Below are 22389 nucleotides of genomic sequence, written 5' to 3'. Positions count from 1 at the left end.
AATGTCACTGTGCTCAGGATTCTGTATTTATTACAAACACCTAGGTGATTCTGATGCAGCCGACACTGGTCCTTCAATTGGTGCATCGGAACTGTTAAACTAAAAGTGTGCGTTCTGCAGATGGACGATTGGATTTGGAGTGCAGTTAGTGTGTGGTCATAGAACATGTGGGCTAACCATCCCATACTGGAGAGAACTATAGCACTGACCTCTGGTGACCCTGTAGGGTGATGTACTGGCTCCAACCTAATGTGAAACAATTGCTATTATGCTTTAAGAAAAGCAGAATACTCCTAAGGGGCTTTTGGTCACCTTCCTAATAAGGAAATACTTACTGTATATGTTTTTACTTAGTTTGAGTAGCTCCCTTGTGGATGGTATTTCATTCATAGCTTAAAAAGAAATACTAGTTTATATTTACTCATGGTGCCATCTAAGAATATGTTCTGTCCCGTCTTCCTGCTGATAACAGATGGACATTGAACCTTAAGCAAATAAGCCTCATGTATGCTTTGATTTATGTCAGCAGTGATAATAGCTCTTCTATTAAAACTGTATGGTAATACTTTCTGCCTGGAAATTCCTACATATCCTACAAATGTAGCTGGAAAGGAACAGTATAAATAATTACTAATGGTTTCACAGACAAATAGTCTTAACATACCTTGGTTGAATCGTGTTATATTAGCAATAATATATGAAATGCTAGACACATTCATTAAAAATAGGAAATATCCACCATTGTTTTAAAATTATTCTTCAAGGTCTTGCCAATGCAATGAGACATGAAGCAGAAATAAAAGTGTGATTATTGAAAATTGGAGATAAAGTCTTCATTACTTGCGAACAAAATTGTATACACTGAAAATCTGAGAGAAGTTAAAAAATAAAATGACATGGTTTGATAAACTGATTACATATGAGAGGTATCCAAAATCCATGGTATACAAATATAGTTTATACAGTCATGTTATTTCTATGTATTAACTGGTTGGTGAAATAACATATAGAAAAATTAAGTTTGCATTGTCAAGTTAGAGAATCAGAAGAGAGAGCAGCACCGTAAAAACTCAGGAAGAAAAAAGTTGTAAGGAGGGCTTAACAACCTCGGTAAGTGTTGTACATAGAGAGATCAATCAAAATGAATCCTATGGATTCTCCTGATGGTCTGGAGATCACTGGCTTCCTGTAGCAAAGCCATGCTGGTGAAGAGAAGGAAGTGGAAGCCAGACCTCAGTGGTTGAAGAAGGAATATAATGTAAGAGCCAGGACATTTATTTGAGTTTGATTGTAATGGAAGAAAAAAAGAAAGAGATTGATAATTTTGTTGTTGTTGCAGTTTTGTCATTTTGTTTGTTTATTCCAGAACCCTTCATTTTCTCCCATGTGAGGCTGGAAACTTCTCAAAGGCAGGCTTCTGCTTCTGTGAGCCCTGTAGCACACAGTACTGCCTTAAATGTAGAGGGTTTGTGTTTAATTCATGACTGTGAATAAAAGTTTTTTTTTTAATAGTTATTTTATTTATTTATTTTCCTTATATATTTTTTTGGTTGCGTTGGGTCTTAGTTGCGGCACACGGGATCTTCATTGAGACATTTGGGGTCTTTCATTATGGCGCTCAGCCTTCTCTCTAGTTGTGTCCTGCGGGTTTTCTCTCTCTAGCTGTGGCACGCCGGCTCCAGGGTGCGTGGGCTCTGTAGTTGAGGCATGCCGGCTCCAGGGCGCGTGGGCTCTGTAGTTTGCGGTACATGGGCTCTCTCGTTGAGGCGTGTGAGTTCAGTAGTTGTGGCGCGCGAGCTTAGTTGCCCTGCGGCGTATGGGATCTTAGTTCCCTGACCAGGGATTGAACCCGCGTCCCCTGCATCGGAAGGCGGATTCTTTACCACTGGACCCCCAGGGAAGTCCCTGAAAGTTTTAAAACACTTGATAGCGGGCAAAGCACAGAGTACGTTTCTGTGCATTCTCATTGATTAAGCGAGGGAGCCCTCACCGTGAGACGTGCTGTACCTGCGCCAACAAGACTAGCCGTGCTGCTGCTCCTCTCCTCCTCTCTCTCCTCACCAGCCTTACCGCCTTTATTCACAGCCTCCTTCTGGGCTTTTGTTACAGCTCTATGAAACCCACGTAGTCGAACGTCATGATGCTTCTTCTGTAGGGCGTGTGATGAGGAGCAGAGTTTGGCTTTGGAGTGCTCGGAACCAGAGGAATTGCCGAGGACTCGGAGCCCAGCCCTGATCCCTAGAGAGCCCACAACACAATGAACAAACTGAACTTCCATAACAACAGAGTCATGCAAGACCGCCGGAGTGTGTGTATTTTCCTTCCCAACGATGAATCTCTGAACATCATCATAAATGTGAGTAGATCCCACTTTAGAAATGTGTAAATGATGATGTTTTCCACCAGTGACCACATTCAAATTATGACTTGGCTAAGGATGAAATCATTACAGAATGAGACCATTAATAATGTGGGAGAATTGGGGTATTAAAGTGGTCTACACAGGTATAAACTTTGAATTATGGCTTAAGTTCAGCTGCTTTCAGCATCCTCTTGTCTGGTAAAATAAGAGAATTTTGGTTATTATATTATAGAAAAATGAACACTGCTATTTTTAAACCCTTATTGAAATATAATTTTTATGGATATCTGAGTTTGCTTTTTAAATACGTTTGAGTTGTCAACCTACACACATGAAATGGTAATACACAATTGCTAGCTTTTTAACATGCGCTTGATCATTGTTTTAATAGTAACCTGTAGCCTAAGTCTAGCCAATTTCAAGAATAGGCTGTGTATTTGAGTACTAAACTGTTGCTTATGGTTCATGAGTTGGAGTTAACTCTTTTAGTTAACCTGGACATTGAGGAATATGATACTTTTTTTTATTTTTTACTTTTAAAGTTGGCTTATAATTTACTTACAGCGAAGTATAGGAATCTTAAGTGAGCAGCTCAGTGAATTTTTACAAGTGTATACATCCATGTAACCATCATCCAGCTTGAGATATAGTAGATTTCTAGTACCCCAGAAAGATCTTTTGTGATCCCTCCTAGTCAGTAATCTCCACCCAAGGGTAATAACTATTCCCACCTCTATCACCATGGAGTACTTTTCTTGTTTCTGAACTTCATGCAGCTAAAATTATGTGATATGCTCACTTTTATATCTGGGTATATTTTATGTACTCAGCATTTGGCCTGTGAAAGTCATCCATTCTATCACATGTGACAGTAATTCCTTTTTCATTATTGTATAATATTTCATTATATGAATATGCCCAGTTTCTTTTCCTACTATTATTGATGGATATTGGGTTATTTTAAGTTTGGGGCTGTTACAAATGAAACAATTTGGAACGTTTTATGTATATGCACATATGTATACATTTCTGAGCTTATACCTGACAGTGGATTGTGAATCATGAAGTAAACATATGTTTAGCTTTGGTAGAGACTGCCAAACAGTTTTATGTAACCACAGTCATGCCTAGCATTTTTCAACCCCTCTCCCTATTATCAACTTTCATATTCTTTCTTTCACTGATTGTATTCTGATGGAATTAAGGAAAAAATTGCCTTAGCGCATGCCTTGAATTAGTTTTCTTTGCTATATGCGACTATATTTTTAACCCAATTGCTGTATAAAAGAATATTTCTAAATGTTATAATGAAGCTATATGACATTTAAATAGCTCCATTAAAAGTTTAAATAGGAAAAGGTTCTGCTTATTACCATAATTATTTTGGTTTTATTCTGTCAGTCACCACGGTTTCTTGATTTACTAGTGTAACCTTGTTTTTGCTCACAGGAATTGTCTGAGCATCAAACCTGCCTGTTGAATGAACTTTATCAATCTGTTAGGCAGAATTTCTGTTGATTAGCTACATTTCTACTCAGCGTACCTGAAGTTGTTTTGGTTTTGTGAAGTGATAGGCTGTTATTTTTGGCAACATTACCTCTCTTTGTCAGTATGGGCACTGTCAGACTATATCAAAGTATAATTTACATGTATACATGAATATGCTGTTTGAGTTCTTTTATACAGTTATATAAAAAAGATATCAACTACATTTTTAAAATATACATAAATATAAGCATAAGCACTTAAGAAACTTCTCTCCGTTCCATTTCTGTCTTTTCACCTGGTGGAATGTGTATACATGTGTTCATGTGTGTGTATACACATACACAGGATATGGGACAAAACCTTACTGACCTCAGGTAAGTTAGAAGGAAGACTAATCTGACTTCATGAGGAATACTAGGAGCTGACTATAATATTCTAAGAAATTAATTTGTACTAAAATCTTAGCTGAGGAAGATAATTACAGAGAACAGACTGTCAGATAGCCAGTCCATTCGTTCCTGTAGATCAGTGATTTTACAACTTGATGTCCATCAGAATTACCTGGAGAGCTTGTTAAATACCCAGACTATTGGACTCCACTCCTTGGAGATGCTGATCTAGTAAGTCTAGGGTAGGACGCGGGGATGTAGGTGGAAATCTGTGCTTCACAATTTACTCTGCAACCTTGGGCAAGTTAGTTTTTTTGCTTCGGTTTCCTCTTCTACAAAGTGGAGATAATCTTACTCTCCTCACAGGGACATTGTGAGGATATAAAGACATAACATGCATAAATGCTTATTGCAGTGCCTGGTACCTGGGAATTGCTCAGTGAATGAGCACTTAATAGAGTAGCACTTGTTTTCATTTCTTTGAGCTGTGTGCTCACTGTTAATGAAACTCAGCTGTGGAGTCTGAATCCCACGTAGACCTGTTCTTATTCCAGGGTCCATAGACGGCCCTGCCATGTCCCGACTCCTCATTAGCAAGCAAGCTGTTGGACCAAAGGACGGAGGAGGAGGAACTGGGCTAAGTAGTATGGAGGCCCCTCCTTGCTAGAAAGCCAACTCAGGGCTGCCAAAGGCCTGTCGTGTTCTACAAAGTGTTGTTTTTGTCTTTGGAAAATAGCAGCTGATATTTGTAGAGTTGTGGTAGAACAAATTAACTGTAACAAAAACTATTTCATTAATGGTCTCATTTTTTAAATCATTTCTAAACATTTTTTTAAACAAAGAAAGTTTGTTCCCTGACAAATGTAGCTGATGGAATGTTGCCTTTCTGCATGTGGGGTACATTTAGTGTTTTGGTCATTTTTAATTCTCCATGAGTTGGACTAATAGGGACTGTTCTAAATGATTTTAATCATCAGATAATAAATATGGGAACTTGGAAACTTTTGGAAATCAAATGATGGTAAATGTAGGAGCCACAAAATTTTTGAGTGATATAAATTATGGGTAAGAGGTTACACCTCTTCACTGAGACAAGAGTGAACAGTTCTTTTTCTGGAGCATATTTTAAACATTCTTGCTCAATAACAAACCATTGACATTGAGAATCAAATGCTGTTTTTATTAGAAAGTTCCATATAGAGTATATTTTTAGATAATGCTTTCCTTCTTATTCTTAATACCTCATACTCTATGGCATTTTTTAAAGTTCCCATTGCTCCTGAAGATTAAAGAACTCGAAAAATTTCACAATCAGCTAAAATGTAGCCTTAAAGACTCATAATATGCAAATGCAAAAAACTCAAGCTTGTTTTCACAGCAGGTAAGCCTTCAGAGCCACAGCCTTACTTAATTACAGTTTTTAAACAAGAACATTGTTATTTCCTTAATAGTTGTTAAAGAGCTTTATCAGTTAGGCTCCAAATACTTGATTTAAACTAGGGGGACAATAATAATTGTATAGGATGTGTGGAGGAAATGCACAGCATTATTTGAACAGCAGTTACACAAAGTTACAACATAGTTCATTTTGCATACACTGTGTGGTTTGGAATTTTTCTTTTAACGTTTTACCACGTTTTACCCAGAATGCTTTGTATATGACATTTTTTTTTAAATTAATTAATTTATTTATTTTTGGCTGCGTTGGGTCTTCGTTGCTGTGTGCAGGTTTTTTCTAGTTGCATCGAGCAGGGGCTACTCTTCATTGTGGTGTGCGGGCTTCTCTTGTTGTGGAGCACGGGCTCTAGGCATGCGGGCTTCAGTAGTTGTGGCACGTGGGCTCAGTAGTTGTGGCTCACGGCCTCTAGAGCATAGGCTCAGTAGTTGTGGCACACGGGCTTAGTTGCTCTGCGGCATGTGGGATCTTCCCGGACCAGGGCTCGAACCCATGTCCCCTGCATAGGCAGGCGGATTCTTAACCACTGCACCACCAGGGAAGTCCCATGACATTTTAAAATACAGTCAAAACTAAAGATTAGAGAAGTCCTAGACTGTATGACACCTGAAGTCTCAAATTTGTAGTATCTAATTCAGTTTTATTTAACATTAGACACTTTTTCCATTACTTTATCATTTCCTTTATTTAAGCTTATTTGTAAAGTGGAATTACAGTAATACAGAACTCAAATCCAAAGTCTTTTTAGTGAATGAAGATGATACTGATTTCCTATTGGCAAATGTATTCCCCCAGTGGTGTTGGTGGATTTGTATTGATACATTTTCCCTAAATTCTTACGTGGCACATTACTCAATGATCTGCTTAGTGGGTCAGAGAGTAGTCTGTAGTCATGGAACAGAAGGAAGGTGAGGAGCCCACGGGAAAATCAGATCCCTGGTTTTCGTTCATCAGACATTTACTGAGTGCCTGCTGTATATCCTGAATATAAAATAAGACACTGTCCCAGCTTCACTGAGTTCCTGTAACTTCTAAAACAGCCTAAGTGGTACTCTCTGGCCTTACATAAATACTTTCTGCACTTTCTAGTGGATAAGGTACTTCAGATTATTTGCCATTTAATAGTGAATGTGGAAAAGAGCTGTAAACTTATTTTTCTTACTCCAGTTGACATTGTCACCATTTTGAATTGTTTGGCTTTCAGTTGTCAAGAGATCTCAATATGTTTTTATTTTCTGAGTCTGAGTTACAGATTAAGGTATGATAAGTCATTAATTCAGAGTTAACTAATTTAGAATTTGTAATCATTAAAACTGTAACTGTCATCATTGTTGAAGAAAGAAGTTGCAAGTTAATATTACAAATACGAGGGGAAATGCCACATAATATATGTACCTAGAATGCTAAACTGTCATGTTGCACATATTTTATTAATATACACATACAAAAATATTGTAATACACAAATGAGCAAAGGTGTGAGTTGCTGCCTCTGCCGCTACTAGCTACATGACTGCAAGCTGTCTGGGTTTTCTTTTCTACTTCTATCAGATGAAGAAATTGACCCATGTGGTCTCTTAGTGTCAATCCTAACACTAATAAGCTTTAGTGGTTCTGAATTCAACAAGGCAGACTCATTAGAATTACTGTCTCCCAAAACACTTCATTAAACATTTGGAAAGTCATTAGAACTATATGTTTTAAAGACTGTTATCGTTCAACATGTGACTTTTCAGAATAACTTAACCCCAGAGTTCCAAATTAATATGGTTTTATTATGTTTAAGTTATACTAGGACTCAGAAAAAGAACCTGGTTTAGGTACTTACAAGATGTGTCAATACAAGTTATTATTAAAGTAAATAAAAGCTAGATATTCACTCATTGTGCAGTATGTGAGCGTTTTGTTTAGACCATCAAGAAGAAAACATTCCTTGTAAAGATACTTGCCAAATTAATAATTTTGATAATCTGATTAGGCTACTTGGGGTTCCTTCTGAAATACATATTTATCATGCACCATATCTATAGAGTAAGGCCTTGTCCATGTATCCTAAGATTTATGAGTCTTGTACAAGATTGCAGTGGTACTTTATTACCAGGTTGTAGAAATTTGAATTGTGATCATTATTGAAACACAGCTGCAGATTAAAGTGATTTCCATAAACCAACTGTTGTTTAGCTTAGTGTCAGCTTGTCCCTTCAAGGCATGTATTTGGGATGCATTACATTGCCTGATTGTGGCTCACTGTCTGGACTTGGCTGAATTGTTATCTCAAATGTGTGTTTGTCTTTGTCTTTTTTCCTATAGGTTAAAATTCTGTGTCACCAGTTGCTGGTCCAGGTGTGTGACCTACTCAGGCTAAAGGACTGTCACCTCTTTGGACTCAGTGTTATACAAAGTAAGTCTCAATCCCATCTCTGATGGAGTTAGCCAGCTGTCCCTGAGGAAATGACATTTCATAGCTGTAACTTAAATTGAGCATATTGTTATGTAATTACGATTGTCAAAATACCCATAAACTGATCATGATTTTTAATCTAGTACTCATATTTTAATATGAGTACTGTTCTGTATTTCTTACAAGTTTAAAATTTTAGGTCATGAATTTATTATGGTTTGAACTTAAAAACTGGTTCCTCTTTAGGAGTCTGGGTTTTATGTGTTTGCTCTTTTATGTTTTAATGAACTAAGCTTGATTTTTGTTTCTTTGCACTCAGGGAGCAGCTGGCGCTAGTAGGAAATTGGATGTTTTTGTAATTTAACTTGTTTTATAATTTTTAACATTAGAAGACATTTAGACATAATAAAACTGACTTTCCTCTATTCAAGTTCTCTTGCTGTTGAATATATAGTATAACAAAGTGATCTATTAATTTACTCTTATTTTCTGTTTTTCCTTCCTTACCCCTTCTCTTTTTTCCAGTCAGAACACATGACTTGGAGATATGGGATCAGTTTCTTCTGTATACTTTATGTGGAAAAGATTTTCAAGCAAAGGGCTCCATATAAGCTTTCTCTGCCAATAACACCTTAGTTAGAGTTAAGTTCCCAGGGTTTAAGTGCAGCCATTCCTTAAAACGTTCTTCTTTCAAATCATATTTTAAGATTTCTCAAAGTTAGTCTTCTAGATGCCAAAAACCTTTCAAATCTTTGCTCAGTTTTCCAAGGAGACCTTTTTTTGTGAAATTTATCTATATTTTATATTTGGATATGAATTATTTTCTACTACTGGAATTGGTTTCAATTTAAAGGCTTATGATATCTTGAGAATCTGGTTAGTACCATAAAATGCTTAGGTCTGCCACGTTGGAAAGTATATCATGATCAACTGATCAACAAGTTCAGCTCCAAAATGTGAGCAGTTTTCAGTTGTCTAAAAAGACAGCTCTGGAGAGGCCAGGGAGCATGGAGCAGGAAGTGAGGAACCAACCATTTGCTCTTCAGTTTCTTCCTGTGGTAGTGAAAGCAATAAAAACACAAATGCTCAGCTCTATCCTTGTATTAGTATACACCTCAGTCATTCTTTCAAGGAAGGGTCTGGGGGTATAAGATGCCCTACAGATTCTAATAACCTTACTTTTATTTTGTACTCAGAGTTAATTCTTCTTACTACAGCTACAGCCAGACTGTTGATCTTTGTTGTTGAACAAGTCAATCTCATAAAACCAGTTTACAGCTTCCTTAGGTTTCAAAATAAGAGTTTTTCAGATGTCCTTTTTAAAAGAGAGATTGCAGGATGGCAAAAAAACATTGGAGCAGGAATCAGATGACCTGGTTCTGATTTTGGTTCTACCAATAGCTAGCTGTGTGGCTTTAGACATATCCCTTGCCTTCTCTCCATTTCAGCTTTCTCTCAGGTCAAATGGAAATCACTGTTCCACCTGTTTCCAGGATTGATGTGTGCTTGAGAATTCCTAAAGTACAAAGCTCTGGTCAAACTGTCAGATGGTAGAGACACAGTGATAGTTTAAAAAAATATGTATGTGCCATTATGGTGAACAGTCTGTTCTATTCATTATGTTGCTTCTTCAGACAGGAACTCAAGCCAAACACAAATCAGATTCAACAGGAAGGTTGTCTGATCTTGTCCATTTCATGTTTAATTGGTAACATAAGAGAGATGGGAGATAGTTTTAGTTGACGTGATAAGTGGATTTTAGTAGCGTCCTCTTGTTTTGGGGACCTCTTCCTTACCAGTTTCATCCAAACTGGTTGACTTAATATGCCATTCATAGACAAAAAGTGGCCTTACCCTTCCTGTTCTCTTATGACGCTTTTCCAGTCAAACTCCAATATTCAGTCATGAGTGACAGCGTGGTCAAGTGTGTTATCCTTGGAGTAGTCAAAGAGACACACTTCTCTTCCAGAATGAGTACATTTGTATCCAGGGCTTTCCAAGAGCATGCCCCCATAGTGATGGTTAGAGGAAAATGAAGGAGCTTTTTTAAAAAAAGATTGAAAACTGTACAAGATAGGAAGGCTTTTCATATGAAATATCTCTCTCTTTAAAAGAGTCCATTTGGGAAATCGGAAAATTTTTACATTTTTTACCAGCTTGTTTTCACATGTTTAGATCATTTTTACATGGGTTTTTTAGCAGTCTTATTTTCTGTTCATCTTAAGAACATCATTCCCTTGAAGAAATATTTTGGCATTCATTCTTGTTTTGCATAAGATTCTTCTCCTCTTCCCACAAGGTCAATTCCAAAGGCAGTGCGAGTAATGCTTTATCATTTCTTCATGCTGTTTTATGCGGAGGAGACAGAGAAGGAATAGTCTAAAAGACTTCTCTTCACAAAGCACATGGGTCTTAAAGACTATTCTTCATAAAACACATGGGTCAGGCTCCTCACTTGGGAATCGGTTGGTTCTCATCAATGTTTTCTAATTTCTTACATAGAATTAAGGCGGTGTTTCTGCCCTGTTTCATTACTTTGCACTTATGAGATGAGTCCTCTGTGAGCCAAACAAGAGCATGTTTTTCTAAAACCGAGTAACACCCACAGTGTTGGAAGTTAAACTGTAAGTTATAACGACCCCAGAAACTAAGTAAAAGTAAGAGTTGGAATCTAATATTTCTTCTAAATGTTAACATATTTTTAATGAGACGTGTTCTGTATTGCAAAAGCAAAATAATTCATAAAGATTGTCATTAATGTCTATCCCACAGAACCTTTTATCTTTTAATATCCTGTTGAGTTTTCTTGGTAATATGTGAATTCAGGGTACTTTCACAAATCTTGAGGCTTTTTTGAAAAACCCATTTCTTTTCTTTTAAAAAAATCTATCCTTTATCACCTTGTCTCCTTTTTTTTTAATGTGCAGATAATGAACATGTGTATATGGAGTTGTCACAAAAGCTTTATAAGTATTGTCCAAAAGAATGGAAGAAAGAGGCCAGCAAGGTACGACAATACGAAGTCACTTGGGTGAGATTACATTTATGAGCAAAATTCTTTTGATTTTTTAAAAGGTTTATTTTAATTATTATACATTAGAAAAATATCTTAACACTTTATACAGTAAAGATTGGGAAAGGGAAATGAATTATAAGTTCTAAAATATCCCATTAGTGAAGTGTTAATAGCTTATAGCATGTAGCAATAGATTTTGAATATCTGCTAAAATAATATTGGATAATAACTTTTTAGTAATCTTGGGATAATGTTTTGAAATGAAAAGCATGGAAAAAGTATTTGTTCCTGTTCTTTGGCCACGTTAGTTGTCAAAACTGATGGTCTAGAAATTATTAGTCATTTTAAAATCCACTTTTACTATCCTTTCATTTGATATTTTGTTACTTTATTGAACCGGTGCCTTCCATTTGCATAGGGGAGCATTCACTGGGAATTTACCTAGTGTTTTCAAGATCACCTCCTCGCAAATCAGTAATAATCCCCAGTGTCTAATCCTCAATCCTCCAATTTGTATTTAAGAATTCTTGGAGTAAACTGGAAGGCTACTTCAAAGCCAACTACAAAGTAAGGAACGTGAATGTCTAAATAAACAAACAGCATGTTAGCATTTGGTATGTGGAATGTCAGACGAACAGAACATTGTAATGAGGAGCAAATGGTCACCACAGGGGACAGAGCTGAGAGAGGAGCTGGATCTCAGCTAGAAATTTCCACTGGCATTTATTTTTATCTTCCCGTATGTTGTCATTGGCATTACAGTGAATGAGTATCAGATATAGTTATAAAACTTCCCGTTTTCGCATAAACCTGGTATCCATCTAGGACAACTGAGACAACTGTCTACCCACTGCAAGCCCCTACTCATTAGAAGTAGATCAAACCTTTCAGTGTTTAAAAAGTAACTTGTAAATAATGGTATTTGTTGTTTTTGAAACCCACTTTTGAAGTAACTAAAAACAGCCTGATTTTTACGCATGTCTTTGTTTAGGGTATTGACCAGTTTGGACCCCCTATGATCATCCACTTCCGCGTGCAGTACTATGTGGAAAATGGTCGATTGATCAGGTATGAGGACAGGGAGAAATTCCGAACCTTTATTTTTCTACAGTACTCATCCTCTAACATATCAGATAAAGTACTTGTGTTTATTGTTTGTCTCCACCTGCTAGAATATAAAAGAGCAGGGATTTTTAAAAAATATTTTTACGCACGCATGTATTCTTCAGTCCCTAAAACAGAGGTACAGTAGACACTCAATAAACATGTGTTGAATGAATGAGTGATAATGTTAGACTATCAGTGAAAATGTTAACAATCTCATCAGCTCACATTTTCTCTACTCCACATTTTCAATAACAAATCAGTCACCAAAAAGATATTTCCTTTAAGAAAGAGCTAGCACTCTTGTGTAAAGTGGAAAGTTGGTTAACGGATTATATTCTTTTCTGGTGGTGGTGTGGGGAGTGGAACAGCAGCAGGAACTCTGTCCTATAAAAATGCATGGGTGTTTATATAGCCTGGTTTTCTTTTCACTTTTGGGGTCTTGCTTCTGTTCTTGGCAGTAGCTTTAAAGCTAAGATTACGCCCAGTGGAGGTATCCTGTGTGAATCTTAGATGCAGTTTGGCAAGGGCAGGTAATTGATTCTTTTTCTGGAGGCAGATGCATGAATAATACTGTGCTCATGATACAGACTCAGAATTCCCCAGTTTAGAAGCTCAGTTTATTATTTGTATAGGAGGATTCAGTGCTGGAAGACTTTGAGGTGATTTTGTTGGCTGATAGAAAATACTAGAAATGTGAACTCTGTGCTTTACTTATTTATTTTTAAATTTTGAGAAACCCCACATAAAAGGGACAAAGATACATGTGGCTAATGAGTTGTATCTGAGATTTGCTCTTAATATCTATGTTACTGCCACATGCAAATTAAAAAGTAAAAAATATTAGCCCGTAAAGAATGTTTTTAAAGCAGAGAAACTTTTCTAGTTATTCTCAGTTTATATAAAACTTTTACTCAGTTTACTTAATTGGAATGGAATGGGCTGGAAAGAAGGAAAATATATTATTTAGCCACTAATTAGCCCCCTGGGACTAATGAATGTTTAATCCACACTTCTGCCCTTTTCCCCAGTGATGAGCTAGTCCAAACACTGTGTACTCAACATTATAAAAAGAAGTGCTCTGAAAAGTCATAAGGGAAAAAAAATTACATAAATGCTTTATTTTTAAATTTTAAACTTTTCATTTTTAAACACAATCTTGGTTAAAGTAAACCCGTATGTTTTTATTATCATCAACTAATGAGCTATTAATCTCAGGTGAACATTCAACCTAAAATAATAGGAAGACAAATACTCATTAAGTACATACACAGACACACACACACACACACACATTTTTTTCTTGCATTTTTACTTTGATCACAGAGGCGTCCTGTTTGCCTGTGACATTTTTTGGAGCTTGACCATATTTTTCCCCAGTCAGCACTTCTTACTCAGTGTATTTAATGGGGACTGTATTTATTTCTAACCTCAATGGATTGTAATGAGTGCACTATTAGTATTTCCATTTGTGACGACTATCATGATTCTTATAACATGTGCCTATAAAATCACACCCATAAAGTAACAGCCACTTAATTAAAAAAAAAAAAAAAAGATTTAAGGAGAGTTTTCAGTTTATTCATTCTTAGAGGAAAAAAAAAAGACTATTCATAGTTAGGCAAATTCTTTTCTAGTAGGGCATATAAACAGAAATATTTTGAAAAGGGCCTTAGTGTATTTGTAATGTGCTCAGATGAAAAACAAAACGAAAAAGGACAGCATAACATTCAAGCCAGGATTGTCTCCTCAAATTTGTCCTTATTTGTGTCATGTGTGCAGCATTATTGTAGCAAAATTATTTTAATACAGACAACAGATGCCTAGGCTTCTATTCTAATACTTGTTCAATGTAGTATATCCCATATTGGAGTGGAATGATTCAGATCTGTTTTCCATTCTCTGAATGAATCAAATGCTGTTGGCCATAGGAAGTGTTATTTTTGCAGTCTGGGTAGTCTGACTTGGGGTCCTGACGCTCTGCGACCTTGGTGAAGCAGCAGTTAGGCAGCAATCAGGTATTAGCTACAACCTCCCCCTTTTCAGTGAGTGAGGAGGGAGGGGGAAGGAGGGAGCAGGAACAGAAGAGCTCTTGTCACCAGATGGATAGCAGGATTTGGGTTCTGTTTACATGCCTTTAGATTGTTCCATCAAAATGTGAGTTCTGTTTTATTTTCCTAGTGACAGAGCAGCAAGATACTATTATTACTGGCACCTGAGAAAACAAGTTCTTCATTCCCAGTGTGTGCTCCGAGAGGAGGCCTACTTCCTGCTGGCAGCCTTCGCGCTGCAGGCTGATCTTGGGAACTTCAAAAGGAATAAGCACTATGGAAAATACTTTGAGCCCGAGGCTTACTTCCCGTCTTGGGTAGGCACTGTTTTCAAATTCTAAAGTGTTTTCTCTAGCACATTTCTAGTTCATTGTGTGGGTAGTCATGCTGCTACAAGAACTGGGAACCCAGATGTTTGATGGCCAGTACACCCTCCATCACGCCCAGATACACATTTCACACTTGAGAGCGTGGCACATACAGTCTCTCGATGGACTCAATCTGCTTATGGCTTATGAAGAAGAGGATTGCTATCCATCCTAAAGATTATGGAACTTGGAATTTGCCTGCCTTCTTTTGGCATTTACACGGCCTTGACCTTCTTATTTACTCTTAATTCAAGCAGCATTTTTCCCCTTCGAAGGGAGAAAAACATTACTCTTTAAAAGGTGAGATCATTCTCCTGTGTTGAGGAAACAAATATAAGTAAACTGCTTGATCTGACCACCATCTCCTTCACTCTCAAAAGAGGAGCCACCCCCTTACTTCAGCAAGAAAACTTAGGTTATTTGAGCACTGACTGTCTCAGAGGTCCTTTCTCCATCCCCACCCTGTTGATATCGCTTCCCATTCTTCCTCTAGGTCTCTGCTGAGACATCTCTCTCTCCCGTATCTTCAGCCTCTACGCCAACTAACTCTTCTTATGTCAGAACATACTTTGTTTGGTTCACACCTCCCCATCCTCAGGGAAGAAAGGAGGGAGGGAAAGAAGACCTACCAATCTCGCCTTCCCTTCTCAGTAAAGCTTCTTGAAAAAGTGACGACGTATATTTGATTTTTTAGCTTCTTTACTTCGACGTGTAATCCTCAACCCACATCCATCTGCCTTCTTTCCTCACCACCCCCTCCACTGATGGTACTGTCCTTAAAGCCAGCGGTGACCTTTAAATTGCCAAATCCGGTGGACACTTTTCACTTCTTTTCCTGAATTTCTCTGCTGCATTTGACACTTAGTCACTCACATCCCAGGAGATCTCCTCCAAATTAATGCTTTTTACAACCACCTATGTGCTGGCACCTCCTGAATCTGTTTCTCTCCCCTATGTCTGTAAGACAGCTGTTTACCCATAGGCACTTCACACTCAGAATGTCCCAAATCAAATTCGTCTTCTTCCCACCTCACTTCTCTGTGTTCCTACCCCTGTGTTCCTAACCTCAGCCGGTGGCACTGCCATCCACCTGATCACCCAGAAACTTGAGTCACTCGGGGCTCTTTCTTATCACCCTCCTTTCTCCCTGCCCCATCCAGTCGACGAGAACATCCTCTAACATAAACCCTTGATTCCGCATCACCCAGCTTAAGAAATAAGATCCTCTTGTATTTTTGTTGCTCTTAACTTCCTAGACATTACCACGTGTCCTCCCCGTCGTGGTTTTTCATGTTTCCCAGCCTCCAGCTCTCATCAGCACTCCTGCAGACGCGTGTCCCTGCTTCAGGCTTTACTTGCAGCTTGCAGAGGAGTTGATTTTGCTTCTGATTTAAACCTTCATCTGCGGAGTGAAGCCCTGGCTCCCAAGCATGACCTAGGAACTTCCCAGCATGTGGTCCCTGCCAGCCTTTCCAGCTTCCTTTCTGATTGTCCTGCACCTTGTGTGTTGTGCTCTAGCAACACCCAGCAATTCCTGTGTCTGCACACCTACTGTGGTGTTTCACACATTGGGCCTTTCTGTCTGCAGCTCCTTTAGCTGGTGAGGCCCCCTCCCTGTTTTACCTGGCTACTCCTGCTCATCAGCTCAGGTGTGGTTCCCTGGGCAGACTGTCTAGGTGCCCAATGCCCCTCCTCTGGGCTCAGTAAGACCCTGAACATAAGTATTTTATTTTCAAATGCTCTGTTTGTCTCTTGCACCCAGTAATCTAAGTGTTTCTTAGCATATTCTAAAGGACAGGCATAAACTTAACCTTTTCTGTTTCTTCAGCATTTCACATCACGGTGCTCAACATAAGCTTTTGTTCACTGGCTGACTGTGCTTCAGTTGTTCAAGAAAACCCACAAAAGATGTCAGGCTATTACATAGCAATGTCTGTTGGGCCAAAATTAACCTGTATTTACATTCCCTAGTTATCAACAGGTACTCAATGACCCTTAGTCTTTAAAGCAGAGCTTGCCATTAGTGTGCCATGGCACCCAGGGTGCTGAGATACCAGCTTTCTCAACCCTTGAGATCACCAAAATCATCTACTTCATTGCCCTTACAGATATTATTTTCTAGGGGTTCTTTGACCTGAAAAAGGTTGACAAGTACTGATATAGGTGATCTCCATGTAAAAGGAACCTAGAAAGAAAAATCTGTAACTTGAGTTCTCAGCAAAACTTGATTATTGGCCAATAACTCATCATGTTTAATTCTCCTTAAAATATTCATAGGAAGAAACAAAACATCAGGAACTATAAAAACAATGATAAAACTAAAAATTCTCTAATTTTCAAATCCTGGTCATTTTAAGAACTAAAATGCTTTTTGTTCACTTTGCATAATTCTTTCCATATTTTATAATCTTCGTAAAACCAGCTAAGACTTTTAACTTATCAACACCTTTCTTTGAGCCTGCAGCTACTGGATACTGTATATTTTTGATATCTAAAAGCTTTGACTACTGTCTGATGAAAACTGAAGTCGCAGTGAATTGTAATGAATATTTGCGTGAAACTGTTTTCTCATAAGTATTCGAGTAAAGTGTTCATATCAGCCTCTTATGCAAAAACCAGAAATGTTTCTGAGAATTCCTCGCAGTCCCCTGCTTTCTTCGGATTAACATTTAGAACCTCCCACTCTGTGGCTGTAATTTTAGAAGAGTTAAGTAGGATCCGGAACCTGAAGATGTGCTGACAGTGGCTGCATTTCATGGTACCAGTAATTCTGCAAGTATAAGCAGTGAGGTGGACAAAATTGTGCAAGTTTGCATGGTTTTTCTTTGCTGGTGATTTTAAAGCCAAGAGAACATATTTTTCCCATTTCTTGTGATTTTTCTTCTTAGATATGGAGTACTACAGCTAAATTGACTCTGTCGCTTCTAGTATTTGCTGATTCAGCCAGGTCACATAACAGATGATCAAAAAAGAATAAGCGTGGGAATTTTCTAATGGAAATCAGCCAGTTTACATGGCCTATTTTTGGTTCTCATCCTTTCATCATTTTGGGGATGAGGGTAGTATTTGCATCCCTCCAACAAATGTTGCATTGCGCTCCCATTGTATTCCAACAGGTTGTTTCCAAGAGAGGAAAGGACTACATCCTGAAGCACATTCCAAACATGCACAAAGATCAGTTCGCACTGACGGCTTCTGAAGCTCATCTTAAATATATCAAAGAGGCCGTCCGACTGGATGATGTTGCCGTCCATTACTACAGATTGTATAAGGTACAAAACTGCAGTAGGTCTGCAGCCGTACCTCCTTGATCAGGAGAAGCTTTTATTGAAAGTTGTCATTTTAATTGTTTTTAATGGGCTTCTAAAAGAGTTTCATTTCAAGCGCTGTTTGTCATCATTGGTCAGTCTTGGAGTCAATGATGCTTTTCCTCAGTCCTGGGAGCAGAATGGAGTCTCTTTAATGGTCCTAGTATTGAGATAACAAGTGGCTGTAGGTTGTGCATCTGGCATTTCAGTGATTATGAAATAGTTATTTTTCTCCTTCCCAAATCTGTATTTCTGCCTTGGGGAGTAACATTTGCAACTTGTTCAATCAGTAATTTTTAATACTCCTTGAAGTGAAGCCGTACCTGCATGTATCCATTAGTAATAAGAACATCACCACAATAGCTAATGTTTATTGAGTATTGTGTTTATGGGGCCACTTTATATTTATCCTCTTTTTAAAATCCTCATAGCTATAAGATAGGACTGTAATCTTCATTTTACAGACCAGGATACACACCAAAGATCACAAAACTAATAAGAGCCAGGATTCAACCCAGGTCTACTTGACAAGAGCCTGTGTGCTTAAACCACTGACTCTGTGCTGTCACTCTAAAGTTTGTTACTGCCTTTCTCCTGTGTCCTTGTGTTTTGTGTTCTTGTGTCTCTAGCCTCATTTTTCCATCCTGGGTCAGAGGTCACAGACCCAAATAATAACTGGGGCGGGCTCTGCAGGGAATCACTGGCAATACTATTTGTCACGTTCTGTCTTCTCTCCTGCTTCTCCTTCCCACTCCTCTCCCTATTTCACAAGTATCACTTCCATGGCAAGAACCCTTGAATTCCCACTTAAGTATTCAAAGGTATATTTCTTCTCCAACCAAATAGGATGAAGTGGTTCAGAGTGTGGTCTGTTGGGCCTACCTTGCTGGGATTAAATCCCAGCTTCACCCCCTTACTGTGTAACCTTAGGCATGTTACTTAGCCTCTCTGTGCTTTAGTTTCCCCATAGATAAATGGGGATGGTAACATACCCAGTAAACTCTGAGATTTATTGAACACTAAAGGAATTAGTGGGTGAAAAGTGCTTAAAACAGTACCCAGCATGTGTTAGGCATGAAATTAAACGTGTTGCCTTTACCATTATCATTGTTATTATTAGGTTTGTTATCTCTCCTACATCCTTTGTGGTAAGATTAGCATAACTAGACAATTGGAGACTAGACCGTAGTTTGGATATATTGCTGGGTAATTTTCCTGGCTGGTTCAAAAGACTTAAAAAGTCTTTTGAGAGCAAAGGATGTTATTTTTTCTCTTTCATGCGCAAGAGATGCATTGTTAATGCCCTGTCATCTTTCAAAGGCATAGAGTTCCACAAGATCTCTTCAGCTAAATTCCTGGAAGACTGAATTCTTTTTTTTCTTTTAAGGGAGTTCATTGTGACACCTCAATTTATATGAGAAAATGCAAATAAATGACATTTTTTGACAATAAATTTATATTTTTAAATGTATTAGAAGTATGAATGATATATCAGCAAGACTGTGGCTTTATAAACCCTCCATCAGCATTCACTCATGCTGGGATCCTAGGCAACTGTTGCTACAATCCTGGGCATCTGTTAAGTGGGAATGATCCTATACATATCACAGGTTGGGAAGATTCAACAAGATGGTGAATCTGAAATAACCAGATGGAGTGCCTGGCACATTAGTGAATGCTCAGTAAATATTGGTTGCTTTTTATTTTCTAGGGAAGCTTTGGTATTTTAAAGAATCCTATTAAGATCCTATTAGGAATCCTTTAGTGAAGTAGATATCTCCAATTTATCTTTCATGTAAAAATTAATCTTTCAATTTGTTTAAAGTGCACTACTTTTATGTGTCATAGAAAATCACTCTGGTCTGCTTAAAGCAAGATAACTAATACTAATGAACTCAATGAGGTGGGGAAATAGATATTTTTTCCTTATAGGCAGAATTTTCATTCTTTAAAGAAATCACGTGGCCGCCATTAAAACTGCGTCATTTAAGGACTGTTAATAAAATGGAGACAGAAGACAGGAAACTTAAAACAACAACAAAAAAAACCTCTGTGCCTCTTTCCCAGTAATACGCACCTCATACACGCACGACCAGCATTTTTATGAGCACAATCTTATTTCAGGAAGCAATCAGAACAGCCTTGAAAGGGAAATTGGCCTAAGCTCATAGTGATGGATTGGTTTCTCCTGTTAAGTCTGTACTGTATGTGCCTTTCTTGATGTAAAGAGTATTAGTGGGAAAAAACAGCCCCAATAGTGAAAATAAGCTGTGGCTTCTCTTTACTATGCCAGGTAAGGATGCATTTTCTAAAAATATCCCTTTCCATGATCATGCAAAAACTGGCAGTAAATGTAATAAAGATCTGCATGTACTCATTTATTGTTTTTATTGAGAAATCTCATAATGAAAATGTTTTAGTTACTCAGCAATTTTGTTTTCTATTTTGAACTTTATACCTTATATCCACTTGTTACAGATGAGCACTTAGAAGATGTGGCCAAGTTCAGAATACATTCTTAATTGTACAACTTTTTCCCTTATACTTGTTGTAGTATTTTTTTTTTTAGTTTATGGTTTAGCTGGTAGAATGTATATCATATTGGCAAGTGATAATTGAACTTCTTAAACATAAGTATTTTCTTTCAAGACTAACTAAATGTAAAGCTTTTATAGCTTTATTAGCTATCTTCATGAAAGAGCATTAACTATTCAGGCTTGCCTCTGACTTTGTTTTCAGAGTTGGGAGATTTAACCAGTTTTAAACACATAAAGTCTAGTACACCTCAGAATATAACTACAACCTTATATTCAAGATTCTAACTTCTGAGAAAAGATTAAGCATAAGAGAGAAGATTAAAAAAAATGATGTAAAAGCAGCAAAATAGTCTTACTTACTGGAGTTCTCAGTAACACAAATATTTAGAATATTGTCAGATATGAAAGTGTATATAATATAGTAAAAACACTAAAACTTTGAAATCGCAGGGATTTAGAAAGTAGAAAATACCATTACTGATTTAATATGTGCCCATGATTTTCTTAAATCTTACAGAAAACAAGGGATGCAGAAAGACAAGCAAAGTTATTTTAAGTCAAAAGCTTTCTAATCCTGAAATTTATCTTTGGTTCTTTTCTTTGGTGCTAAATTGTTCATTGTAGAAGAAAAATATACTTTTTCATACAATTTTATTCCTATAGGATAAAAGGGAAATTGAAGCTTCTCTGACCCTTGGATTGACCATGCGGGGAATACAGATTTTTCAGGTTAGTTAATGGGAAGTAAGTGTCAAATGGCATCCACTATGTCTTACTGTGGCACTGTGCCTGCCTGGTCCTGCGATAGGTTCACTGGTCCATTTCCAGCCATTGATTGGTCATTACTTCCTGTTTGTCTAGCACAGATGTAGATAACGTGGGATAGACGAAGTGAAGCAGTCTGATCCTTGACACTAATAAGTCCTCTAGAACAGAAAACAACAAACCAAAGATTGGCCCCAGTTCATCACTCACAGATCATTAATATCCAGACATTTTTCTTTGTGTGTCATTAATTTTTAATATTCTTTTTTATCATCTGGTACATCTATATCTGTGGAAAGAAAAATGACTTTTTAATACAGTGACTGACCAGACATTTTAATTTCCGTTACAATTTTCTGATAAAACCTGTCCCTTGAGTAAGTAGTTACCATCATCCTTTTGCAGGTGGGATGGTTTTATGCTACAGCCATCAACAAGGGAGAGAGTGCCTCCCTCTGTGAGACCGGGGAGAATAAAAGGATGCCTTACCTTCGATATAGGCAAAGTATCCAGTTATGAAAGTCTGAGTGCCTTATCTCATCTCTTGAATGCCTGAGGCTTCTGGACTTTTTATTTAAATTTAGGGATAGGCCAGAAGGGAAAAGATTGCCTTAAAAGGGCAGGTTAACGCAGTCACTCAGGAACCAAAAGCGACAGAATTGTATCACTCCTCTTTTAATTACTGTCTGCATATCTCCAAAGAGAGTTGGGGACCTCTTTCAGATTTTAATTACTGTATTTTAGTTTTCTGGGAAAGAAGTTAGAGCTATTTTAGAATATCTGTCAGTTTCCTCAGTAACTCTCTGTGCATTACTTGTAAGAGTTATAAGTAACTCTTATAATTCTTTCCACAGAATTTAGATGAAGAGAAACAATTACTTTATGATTTCCCTTGGACCAATGTTGGAAAGTTGGTGTTTGTGGTAAGTTTAAAATAACTGACTTAAAATACTCAGTTTTTTGTTTTTGTGGACTTGTATTGTTTTTTGTTTTGTTTTTTTAAACAAAGTATTGTTTCAGGCACAAAACTTGATATTTTCTCAAAATTGAAGATGAAAATAGTTAGTTAGCTGTCTTATATTCTTATGCGTGTGCTATAATTATAATCCTTGCCACTTTTCAGTAGTGAACCTAAAACACAGAGT

At 37.5% G+C, this 22389-nt stretch overlaps 1 protein-coding gene across 2 annotated transcripts in view; it reads left to right on the top strand.

Annotated features, from left to right (window-relative positions):
* FRMD6 (FERM domain containing 6) overlaps positions 1-22389 on the top strand; it is a 78755-nt gene that overhangs the window by 41851 nt on the left and 14515 nt on the right. The window contains exons 2-9 of one of the 2 annotated variants that reach the window (XM_068545514.1): positions 2110-2356; positions 8005-8095; positions 11023-11102; positions 12103-12179; positions 14397-14583; positions 17751-17906; positions 21143-21208; positions 22099-22167. In XM_068545514.1, the coding sequence (XP_068401615.1) occupies positions 2258-2356; positions 8005-8095; positions 11023-11102; positions 12103-12179; positions 14397-14583; positions 17751-17906; positions 21143-21208; positions 22099-22167 (825 nt within the window). In that variant the 5' untranslated portion in view covers positions 2110-2257. Of the gene's footprint in view, positions 1-2109; positions 2357-8004; positions 8096-11022; positions 11127-12102; positions 12180-14396; positions 14584-17750; positions 17907-21142; positions 21209-22098; positions 22168-22389 lie in introns of both variants that reach the window. The other variant, XM_068545511.1, reaches the window with a different exon arrangement.

The sequence above is a fragment of the Eschrichtius robustus genome, chromosome 1, assembly GCF_028021215.1.
Source record: "Eschrichtius robustus isolate mEscRob2 chromosome 1, mEscRob2.pri, whole genome shotgun sequence".
Classification (NCBI taxonomy): Eukaryota; Metazoa; Chordata; class Mammalia; order Artiodactyla; family Eschrichtiidae; genus Eschrichtius; species Eschrichtius robustus.
This window is presented reverse-complemented; position numbering and strand designations above follow the sequence as displayed.